Source organism: Cuculus canorus, chromosome 3, assembly GCF_017976375.1.
Source record: "Cuculus canorus isolate bCucCan1 chromosome 3, bCucCan1.pri, whole genome shotgun sequence".
NCBI classification, from domain to species: domain Eukaryota; kingdom Metazoa; phylum Chordata; class Aves; order Cuculiformes; family Cuculidae; genus Cuculus; species Cuculus canorus.
The window spans coordinates 61948911-61960951 of record NC_071403.1 but is presented as its reverse complement, the minus strand read 5'-3'; the positions used below and the strand labels follow the sequence as shown (position 1 = coordinate 61960951).

The window sequence follows — 12041 nt, the reverse complement described above, 5'->3', positions numbered from 1 at the left end:
CTTTTTAGTCCTGCTGAATTTCAAAGGCCTGCTGCAGTAATGGAAGTGCTGATGCTTGTGACCTTTTCCTGAGAAGCATCTTTCATAACAGGGAGTGATAGGCAGCCTAAATATAGTGGTTGCTACCAGCTTCCCCTGTAATTTGCAAACCTTCTGTTGTTCACTTGTTCTGCTTGCTTTCATTTTATCTCCCTTATTCGTAGGTTTGCTATCCCATCATTATTTTAGTTTTCTTTCTTTTTCTCTGATGAGATACATGAAGACTACCTAGATTGCAGCACCAGGAATCATATCAGCTTCTAATTCTAACAAGTGTTGCATTTCACATGTTGTTTCTATATGTCTTTGAATAGAAGCAGTTTCTAAACCACAAGCTACAAATAGTTACTCATTTGATAACTTAGCAGTTGTATTGAGTGCTGAACTTAAATGCCCCTCTCATAAATCTAAGACAAGATTTTCATTTACTCACAAAGACATTTGGGTGACCTCTGAAATACAATTCAGAAAATTGTACAGCTCGCAAGGTATCTTGTTTATTTGTTTGTTGGGAAAGACATTTTAATCACAAGAAAAATGAGCTGGAAAGACAGTGATATTTTCCAATCTTTAGAAACAAAATTACTCCTACCCTAGTTATAGATCTTTATGTAAAGGCAGACATGTCCTTTCATTATCATTCAGTGACACTAGAAAAAGGCCTTCTCTGAAACCCATAAAATCTTGCTGAAATTTGGCTTCCTATGCAGAAAATCAAAGAATGGACTTGTCACTCAAGAACTTAATAAATGCATTAACTTTTTGTCTCTGAAGGCATTACAGAAAGGCATGAATCATTACAGTAATGCAAGGGAAAGTTAATTTGAAGAAATCTTGTTGCTTGCAAATAAGAAATGGAACCAGAATTTTGATTCCCAAAAATAAAAAAGTCATAATGTGAGAGAGTTATATTCTTCAAAAATAATCAGATTTGGTGTGAAAATGTATTGCTTTCATTTCTTCAGTCTTAAAGCTATGTTATTTAAAAATGTAATTTAAAATTAGGCATAATGAATTTAAATGTGATTACTTTGAGAAACCTAGCGTGTGAAGAAATAATTTCCCAAAGCAGAGTGGAGAAAACACTTCTGTATCAGGGAGTGCTGATTAGCCTTATTACAATGCAGCCTACAAATAATTGAGAACAGAGTTGTTTACTTTGGTTAAAATAGTACTGGCTTGCTAATTTCTTATAAAATAATTATTTTTACAGAAAGAAATCTTGAAATCGGATCTCATTGTCTGCACAGCGGCTGCTGTTCTGTCATTTGCTGTCAGTGCCAGTACTATGTTTCTATCATTAAGGGTATGTATTTGTCCTTTTTAATTATTTTTTTCTTTACCCCTAAGGTATACTCTCTTTTATGCAAAATTACAGGGTTCTTTATTGGGAAAGAATAGAGATTATGGGAAGAGAACTTAGTGAAAATGTGTTTACTGGTCATGATACCATTTTTTTTATGCACAAGGCAGTTAGTTTATGAATATTTGTGTTAATTTTATTCTTACTTATTTGACCTCTCTTTCCTTAAACCTCTATATATCTACAGCTCTTTTATGATGTGGAACCTGGAGGACAGAATGAATAAGCCTGATCACTTCCTTTATTTTCCTCCAATTAGGGGGGAAAAATTGGTTAATTGTGTGTGCAAAATGCGTATTTCAGAATCCGTATCCACCTGCGGAGTCAGAGAGGTGAACATAGGAATACAAATTAATTGCACAAAAGTACAATTATAGGAACTGCTAAAAAACTGTTGATGCTTTATATAAAAATGCTGTTTGCAAATTATAAACATGTTTTGTTTTTTCTCTTTTGGCCCAGCCATTTCTCAGCATTGTCCTGTTTGCTTTAGCATGGACTGTGGGATTTGTAACACATTACATACTTCCTCAGCTTCGCAAGCATCACCCTTGGCTGTGGATATCCCACCCCATACTTAAAAGCAAAGAGCACCAGCAACGGGAAGTGAGAGGTTTGTAATAAAATCTTTTCTAAACAATGGATGCAATGACTTGCAGCTTGTCTTGGTTAAAAAAAAAAATATAGGAGGAGTAGAGAAGGGAGAGTAATTTATGCTTTAACTTTTCCCTCTTTTGAATAGCACGCTTAGCCTGTCCTTTCCATTTCCTCCTCACCTCCCAATTACCAGCAGATCTGTGAGCCTGTAGACGTTGTCTCCTGAAACCACTGCACAGAAGGCTGAGGCTGGGCAGGCACCACTGGAGTCTGTCTAGTCCAACACCCCTGCTCAGAGCAGCGTCAGGTAGAGCAAGGTGCTCAGGTCTGTGTCCGGTTTTGAGTATCTTTGAGTATGGAGACTCCACAACCTTTCTAGATAACCTGTTCAAGTATTTGTTTGTCCTTACAGTAAGAAAGGTTGGCTTTGTGCCCATTTCCCTTTGTGCTGTCACTGGGCACTACTGACAACAGTCTGGTTCCATCCAATTTACCTTCCTCATCAGTTATTTATACACTCAAAGGGGCATAAGTAAGATACCCCCTGAGCCTTTCCATCTCAAGGCTAAGCAATGCCAACTCTCTCAGCCTCTCATCATATGTGAAATGCTTCTGTCCCTTAATCACTGTACTGGCCCAAAGTGACATTTCACAAGCCATTGTCTGATCTGCCTTTTGCTTTTACATTACGGTACTGTTAGTTGCTGTGTTGCTTGTCATGTTGTAGTTCATTCTTAATACATTGGGATTTTGTATAATTTAAAAACTTAAATGATTGATGAAACTGAGGCAGAATTTTTTCCTACTTTCTGACAAATAACTGTAGATAATTTGAACAGCGTGAGTAGTGTAAGTTAGAGTTCTGATTTCCATCAAAACACTTTTTGAGAAACATTAAAATTGAAAGGAACAGTGAAATTTTCTTGAAGATTTGTTCTTGCTAATGTCTTCTGGCTTTGGCAGGTAGTGCCCTGATACATGCGAGCATCGGTAAATATTTTAGTATGTCAAGGTCTGATTTCCTGTTCTGACAGAGTTATTTCTGCAAGCAGACAGTGTACTTTGAGAAGCACAGCTTTTTTTTTTTGTTCCCGCAGCTCTCATCTTGCCTTTGCTACAAGCCAAAAGCTTGCTTGTCATTTCTTGATGGATCCTGTGCCTTAATCATTCTCAGTGTATGTTCCTGAGGTGTTTGAAGACAACATTGTCAGAACGCAGCCTGCTGAGGGACTTTAGTCTGTTCTTCAACTAGACAACAAAAGAGTTCAGATCACTCTGCAAAACCAAGCATTAAGGATTTAAATCTTCTTTTTTTAAAAAAAAAAATCATGTCTTTCAAAATGATTACTTTCCAAATAAGGCTTGGATGTGGAAAAAAAGTACTCAAGAGACTTGATTGAAGGTTGCCTTTTAACTTTTACTGCAATACACCAAGGAAAGCGTAGTAGAAATATAAATCTTATTAAGGATCATGAAAACATTGTTCATGGCTTCCTCTCCCTGATAATCAGTAATTCTGATGAATACCCAAGTTTTATTGTTTGTTACATCCCTTAATCATTAAAGTCTACTGTAGGATTTCTTTATCTTGTCCTCATTAATTCTGTCTTCATTTGTCAGAAAACGTTGCTTTACTAAATGCAATGACTCAGCTTTTGAAAAGGTTGAAGGTAGAGATCTGCCACACTGATCTCCAGAGATGAATTTCCTTCTGCTTTGAGATCAGCTACATTTCCCATGCTACCTGCTGTGAGCATCAGGCTTTTTTCCTTCTTTTGTAGTTCTCATTTTATATGTGGTCCATTCCTGCACGTAGAGGCTTAAATATTATTGCAATGCATCTGGTGTCGTGTGTTAGAAAACAAGAGTTTTAAAAAAGTATGTATTTCAATCCCTTAGGCTGCTGCAGAGGCTTTCTATCATGATCTGAGATGAGGTGGGCTGAGGAAAAGATTGTGTAATCCCTTTGATAGATATGTCTGACGGGCTGTCTTCTTTCTTTTACCCTGTAAGAAAAATGTAGGTACCGAACTTAAAGGTTCCCCTGTTTGTGTAGAAAGAGAAGCGTGGAAAAGGACAGTATCCTGTAGTTGTCAGACATGGACAATGAAAGGACAAGTACACAAAACAAGATGTCTATGAGAGGCCTTTACTGCCTAGAATCTGATTTTCTGCTTCCTAATTTTTTCTAATTTTTTGTAAGTGTAGTGCTACAGGGAGATGAATGATTGCTTGCAATTAGACAAGCGGCTGTCAATGACAATTCCACAAGCTTATTCCTGGCTTTGTTTCATAGACTCTGGATGAGCAGTTCAAACTTTCAGGCTTTCCACAGAATACCAATTATCAGACCAGTTCTCATGATGCCCGTTTCAGATAACTAATTTATTACTTGTCATTGTTTTGCCTGACTGCAGGAAGAAAGGTTGAGGTCAAGACGTATAAGCTTATGGTAGAATAGACGAGTAGAAAGTAGTGCAGGACTGAGTGAGAAAGAAACCCTGAAACACTAGAGAATATTCTTTATTTTCCTTCCTCTGCACCACAGCTTTTATATTCCACAGATTCATGTAAGCCATTTTCAATGGCTTACACACATCTTTCCCTGGGTCGCCTCGGAATGTGAGTTTTGGGTTTTTTTCTGTCTGCATTGTCTGCACACATCTCTCTGCTCCTGCAGCTACCTTCTTTTTAGTCTACTTGATATGCACATCTCTTTATTCAAGCATAAGTTCTTACACAGAGAGAGCTCAGCTTTGGGCAGCTGGATGAAGTTTTCCAGTGGAACTCTGAGAGCAATTTGTAGTTCAGGAGGAAGAGAGAGGAAGGGAGAATAAAAGCGAGGAGGTTCCAAAATGGATGTTTTGCTGCATGTATGAACTTCTGGGAGATGGCCTTTAGGTAGCAGTAGTAGGAAATATTTTATAATTAGAAAGAGAAGTTGATAGTATTTTCTGGAGTCAGCTTTTTCCAAGAGCATTGCCTTAGCTCAAGATACCAGCAAAGCATGACTTTAAACTAATTTTGAAGGATTTCTCTCAGAGCTTTCTCTTTGAGCATACACAATATACAACTGTGCCTGTGGAACATGCAAATCTATTGATTCAGCATGTCTTCTTTGCCCGTGATCGAAAAGGTGTGTGTAGGAGGGTGGGATGCGTATGCATGATTATTTTCATTTCTGCAGGGAAGAGCACTGGATGTACAGTAGCTGACGTTGTTATTTCTGAATCAATACCAAGTTCTGCCTTTTTTGCATTCACTGCTTTTCCAATAACCTTGTCTAGCTGAGTTCAAGTGAGAACGAAAACGTTATTTTTGTCTGTACACAAGTGTTTCTGCACTCAGTTCACCTAACTTCTCATAGCAGTTGAATTGCACAGAGCCTTCAGTTCTTGTTTAATGCTGATATTAAGCACTGTGATGTTTTTAGGAAACTCTACTGCAAAAAAAGATATTCTTTACTGGTGAATGATGTGACCCCCGGAAGACGGCTCTCTTTTAGAATGTCTGTTTAAGTGTTTTGAGAAAAACAACTGTGACCGTTTCTAGGTCCTGTGAATTTTTCACTCTCTAAAGATATTTAATTCATCAATGAGGTCAATGGCACTGTGCAGTCTAATGAACAGTGTTTTGCCACTGTAAGATGGGGAAGGAGAGGCACAGAGTTCAAATGAGCTTCCCAAGATCATCCATCAGGTCAGTGCCAGAGCTGGAGAGAGCCTCTCTGGAGTCAGCACATCACTAAAAGTGCTATTTGATATAGTGACTAGTAGTTGGATTATGTAGAATGTAACTAGAATGTACATCTAGACTGTACCATCTCTTATAGTTTCTGAGCATTTCTCATGAGTGCAGTTATAAGCGGCAGAACAGATACTCTCTGATTTCAGAGAACAAAAACATTTCTCTGTTGCAAAAGAATTATGAATTCCATTGTTTCATAAATTATTTGGTTGATTATATTAATGTGAGCTAACTCATTTCTTCTGTAGCATTATAGTGCAAAAAAATGCTGATAATTGGCTGAAATAATCTGTTATCTGAATTTCTATTTCAGATGCTGCTCATTTGATGTGGTTTGAAAGGCTCTATGTGTGGCTTCAGTGCTTTGAGAAATATGTTTTATATCCAGCTATAATACTGAATGCCCTCACCATTGATGCTTTCTCAATTAGTAAATACAAGAAGCTTGGTACACAGTAAGTAGATTATAACTCAAAACATGTGATAAGTAGAATATTTGGGTTTAGACTGAAGATGGATAAATGAAATTTGTTTCCTAAATCTGCTTGTCACAGTTTGCTCTTGTGCATTATTAGTTCAGTATACAATAATCATTTGCTTTGCTGAAACAAAAATCCAAAAATTACCTTAGCACATGCTGTGATATGATTCCAGTGAGAGGGAGAGAAATCGAAAGATTAAAGAGCTATATATAGATACATATGGAATGTCTAAATGTCAGTTAAAAGCAAGACACACTATACCAACCTGCAGGTGTTTGATGGGCATAAACACAGTGGGGTAACTAGAATTAATCAGATGAAAATGAGAAATCTAGGCTGGATATCAGGAAACATTTCCGAACTGAGGATTTTTAAGACTACCACATAGTCCCCCAAAGGAGTTATCAGAAGCTTTACCACAGAAGTCTTTTAAGGTAACACTGAATAAAATATTCAGCAGTGTAGAATGGTGGGTAGTCCTGCATTAAGAGTGGTTTGAGAACAGTAGGGATACAAGTTTTTCCAGAGTCTGTTGTCTCTGATCTTAAGCAGAACTGGTGATCCATGGTCTCACAGTATGATCCTTGCAGACATCCTTTTATGGTAAATATTTTGGTCAGTGACTTGTCTACTGCAGATATTCAGTAGGTTTAGTGACTGCAGTATCCCCAGTGAGCAGTTTCTGCAGTCTTTTTATCAGAATGACAGTGATGCAGATGATAAAAACAAAGAAACAGCCTGTGTTCAGGAAGGAAGGTTCCAGTAACAGGGAAAACGGCTGGAAGGGAAGGGAGTTCTTCAGTATTAATAATAATTTAGATTCTTAATGTTAATGCTAAATATTAGATAAAAGAACTTTGATGTAAAAATTGAGTACTGTTTTAATTATTGTTCTTAAAAAGCAATGCAGCTTTAGGGACTACACAACTATAAGGAAGAGAGGATCCCTGCTATTAGGTGCTGAAGCTAGGACTAGGGCATTAGTCAAATTTTCTGCATATTCCTGCCAGACAACTACTTTTCCATAGAGGCTCTCGCCAGTCATTCAGAGGTAGCCTGTGTAGTTCCTCATTGATCTTTTCCCTCCCAGGTACTTGGGAGATGCCAAGGCACTTCAGGAGTTTAGGCTTATTATCCAGGGTGAAACTGAGTTCACACTTATCCCTCTATTTGGTTCTGCAGGGCTGGAAGAACTAAAATGTAGCTGGAAGAACTAAAATGTAATCAAAATGTCATTTGTCACTTCTGAGCAGACGTGACTGAATACATGCACAGAGCAAATATGTAGGGTTAGGAAGGTGCTATTTTTACATAGTCATTCCTCAAAGCTAGATTGCACTTTAAAGTATCACCTCCCTGAAGTGTTCAGAAGCAGTGAGTCAGTCCCCAGAAATCTTGAGATTAAAGAAAGTAATTACATTTGTCTGTCTCTGATTGTTTGGCCTGTAGGGGAATACCGTGACAGTCCTTTCTTCGCCCATCCCCCTTGTGTCTGTGTGATCACCTTGGATTTAAAGCCTATGTTTTCTCCTTTTTCTTGTCACTAAGGTCTATCCACAACACTCGCAGTATTCCTTCTTCTCTGGCACTCCTTTTTAATACACTTCCCCTCCAGCTACTATGTAAATGTCATGTGGAAAATATTTGTCCTCAGATCTTACCTCTTTCTCATCCACTCTACAAGCCCATGAGGTATCCTACATTCTCCTTGCCCCTTTGATATACAGTGTTACTGAGGGTTCTACTTTCTCTGCTTTAATACATAAATACCTGTTTTCTGTTATTGGAACATTCCTTAGTTATTTACTGCTCAAGGATCAGACCATATCATACCTTAGAGAAGGCAAAATATCACTCTCCTGCTCTGTATCTGCAAGAGTTGTAGATCTTGCATGATTTGATTTTGGAGTTTTTCTCAATTTGAATGTATTTTTTAAAGAAGCTTCATCTTGCTTTGTGTTTTAAAGGACTAAAGCAGTTTGCTTCTTTGAAAAGCAGAAGAGCTCCTTCACATTCAGGAGTTTGCTTGAGCTTTCCAGAACCTGATGTGCTGGTTATTAATGGGCCCCAGGCTGACAAGCCGAAAAGTCTGACCGTATTACCTGCCCCCTTCTTCTCTCTCTCTCCCTCTCTCTCTCTCTCTCTCTCTCTTTCTCTCTGCTGTGAGCTAAGACCCCAGGAAAAGCATCTTCTGTGGCAATATCTTTAAAGAAGACGGATAATGAGCAAATTGTTTTCTCTTACTCCCGAGAACATTATTTTATAAAATCTCATTTTTTGAGAAATTTGCCACATGTTAATGGATCCAGTAAGGAAGAAGTCTTCCTTTTGCTCTATGCATAGTTTTCCATATCAAAATTCCTCTGTTTTGCAAAAATCTTCTTGTTCCTGAAGAATGTGAGTTCCGAACACTTTATACAGGACACACTGGCATGGCTTCTTATGGTTTCAGAATGTGTTTAGCTTGGTTGCTAGGGTTTCCATTCAGAAATCTTGGGTAAATTGAAAAGAACAGCTTTGACAAGGTGAGAAATAAGGTCAGCTTGGCATTTCATTCCAACAGTGATGTCCTAGTGATCCTTGAGAATGACCTGCATTGCAATAAAGTTGCATTTGTATTATGAAGATACAAAAAATTGGATGAATACCGCATTAAATATAATCAGCCTGGAAATGTACAGACTTATGAGTCTTGCTAGAATGATGAAAACATGTTTAGAGTTTTCTGGCCTGTCAAGTGTCAGTCATGGCAGCAGGTATTCTCCTGGTTCACAGCAGGGTGGAGGAGAACCTTCCGTGCATTTTGCATATCTGGCCTAGTTTGAGTCACTCATCATGCATTGAAGTCCTGACCTATTTTCATCAGCACCAAAAAAAAAAAATGCATCTCCCAGAAAATGAATGTGCTTAATTTACTTAAGAGAAGTCACCTGGTTCTCAGTTCACAGGGATTTACTTGTATATGTCTGTTAGATTTGAGTTGTCTCTTCAGGAATAGATCCAATATGGTTCTTGGACATCAGTATGCAAAACTGCAATCCAAACATTCTTGTTCAACTGCCAGAAAACCCTGAGGCTACCTAATATCACTAAATACTCTTGAATTTGACTCGGTGGTTCATTAAGAGGTTCGAGATGCACTTCTGAACATGCTTAGATCTTTCTGAATAAATAACTTGCCTCTTATCTTATCCTAATAGAACCCGGAAGCCTAATATTTTTGAACAGAAAGCTGTTTTTTGCAGTATCCGCACTATGTGGTCAGGATTGAGTTCACACAATACTGCTTTGATTTCCTTCCTTTAAAAATCTTGATGGAGGTGGTGGTGGTGTCCATTTCATTTCAGCTGTTAAGCATTTACCAGGAAAACAGAGCCTATAGGAAGTTTGCTGTTGATTGTTACTGCTTTGGTGGTAAGGAAATTCTTATAGGAGTGGAGAATCATATTCCAATTCCTGCTCCTGACCTTTTTCCTGTGTTTTTTAGTGGCTGATAAATAAAATACAAACCCATTCAAGTGTTCATGATCTTGAGCCCAGTACTGTGTCACATCTCAGGGAAGTACCCATCTACCCAATCACTCTAAAATTTAATGTGTTTGGGGCATTTCTAGCTCCCAGAATAGGCTGTATTATCAAGAGATCAAAATTGCTGTCAAAGCAAGACCATCTTTCTAATTCTGTAAAGTATCTTCAACAAACAACTTAGAAGTATGAACAACCTCAAGTGTCTTTGTTCATATATATATGTGTGTGTGTGTATATATATACACATACACACAGAGACTGGACTGTTTTCTTTAATTCAAGGGTTGCCAACACGTTACCTCCTTCTTTCCTCCTCACATAATTGTATTATCTTCTCTTACACAGAAAACTGTGTAGTTTTCGGGAGAGTTCAAAGAGGAACATTATCTTCTTGGAGATAGAGCAGCAAGCACTTTAATTTTTAAAGACTAGACTTCTTGATTTTCTGTGTGGTCACTTACTGTTTAGAGTTCTCAGCTTAGTTTCACTATCTGAAATGTAAAAAGGGAGACTGAACTGCAGACAGCATGCATTTTACAACACATAGCTGCAACACATCATTTCTTTTCATCCGATGAAGTAATTACTATGTAGAATACACATCCTTCTGAGCAAGGAGAATGGTAAGAATTTCAAGCAATTCACATCTATAAGTGTTTCTAGCCAGAATTTTGGCATTGTATGTAATGAAACTAAGAGAATAATTGTAAACTCTGTCATCAAGTGAAATTTCTAGTTTTAAAAAAACTGGAGAGGATTCAAGATTTTTTTTTTCTGATTATAGTAATGTATTAATGGAAATGCTAAGATATTTCTGAAACTGAAATTTTATTTTAAGAGATGTGTAAAAATATCCTTTCTAGATTCCTGTTTTTTAATACTCAGTAATACTGGTTTTAGTACAGATGTCTGTCTTTATTATAGATTACAAGTGTGTGATAATGATAAGGGAAAAATATGAAGTTGCACATAGGTTCAATAAATGTGATTATTAAAACAACATAGGATTAATATTGTAAATCAATAATATGTGTAGAATTAAGTATACATAGCAATCTAAAATACATCTCGTACAGCTATTTATATTTAAGAGCTTCATAATTTAATGCTTTATGACTTTGACTTAATTAGGTTTTTCTTTCTGCCTTTCTTACAGCTGTGATATTATACTGATAACAGTTGCTGGGATGAAACTCCTACGCTCGTCATTCTGTAATCCTATTAATCAGTTTGTTACTTTGAGCTTTACTGTAATCTTCTTCCAGTTTGACTACAGAGATATTTCAGAAAATTTCTTGCTGGATTTCTTCATGATGTCTATCATTTTTCATAAGGCAAGTTTCATAGCTCATGTAATTCCTTTGGAAAGTATATTTCGTAGCTTTATTTATCTTCTCAGTGTTACTGTGCTGGTCAGTATGTGGTAGGATTTTCTAGAAGTAATGGGTGCATATATAAACACAAGTTATTTGTACTATAGAGGAAAACAATCTGTAAGCTGAAAACAAGATTCCAGTTAAATGCCTTCTGTGTTTTTGTACAGTGTTTTGCATTTACTTTTTGTTCGCATGTTGCTATGGAAAGTTCAGAATTCTTGTTTTTAAGAGGTGAATCCTCAATGAGTTGGAAAGAGCCTCTTGGGTCATTAGTGTGGAGCTGCCCTCCAGATCAATTGCCTGGTGTTTTTATCTAGGTTTCCTTTGAATGTCTCTAGTGTTTGACTCAACAACTTCCTTTGGGAAATTATTCCATTATCTAATCACCCTCATGATAATAAATGTTTTCCTAATGTCAGCCTTAACATTTTTCTTTTCCTATTTTCAGTCTGTTATCCTTGTGATGCTGCCCTTAACGTTAACCTCCGAGCTCCTTCCTGTCTTTTATATTGTTAACTCTTGGAGTGTGCTCTAGTTGAATTTACTTTTAAAAAACCCTTTCTGCATCAGTTAGATTGTACCCTGCCTTGATTTGCTATCTGTGCTGTTTCACTGAAGGAAGCGGGTGTAACTGATACCTTGATAAAATATGTGAAATTATTGGAGACTTGCTTAAAGCTTTTACCACTTCTTTTGTGTTTTACTTTGTCTTTAAACTTGGTCCCTGATTGTCATAGCATACGGTACAGTTTGTCCAAGGGTAACTCTGGTGAGGTGTTTGTTTTCTTTGTTGGTTTTTGGTTTTGTCAGGCTTAGTTTCTTTATCTAAAATATTCCTACTGTATGTGTGAGTACAACCTAGCTAACACCACTTCATTTCTGAGAGGAGAAAGAAATGGAAGTTTCAGA

The 12041-nt window shown here is 37.2% G+C and overlaps 1 protein-coding gene across 2 annotated transcripts in view; it reads left to right on the top strand.

Annotated features, from left to right (window-relative positions):
- Positions 1-12041, top strand: part of PCNX2 (pecanex 2) — a 163710-nt gene that overhangs the window by 75185 nt on the left and 76484 nt on the right. For both annotated transcript variants that reach the window (XM_054061754.1, XM_054061755.1), the window contains 4 exons: positions 1253-1345; positions 1865-2015; positions 6060-6201; positions 10913-11090. In XM_054061754.1, the coding sequence (XP_053917729.1) occupies positions 1253-1345; positions 1865-2015; positions 6060-6201; positions 10913-11090 (564 nt within the window). The remainder of the gene's footprint in view (positions 1-1252; positions 1346-1864; positions 2016-6059; positions 6202-10912; positions 11091-12041) is intronic.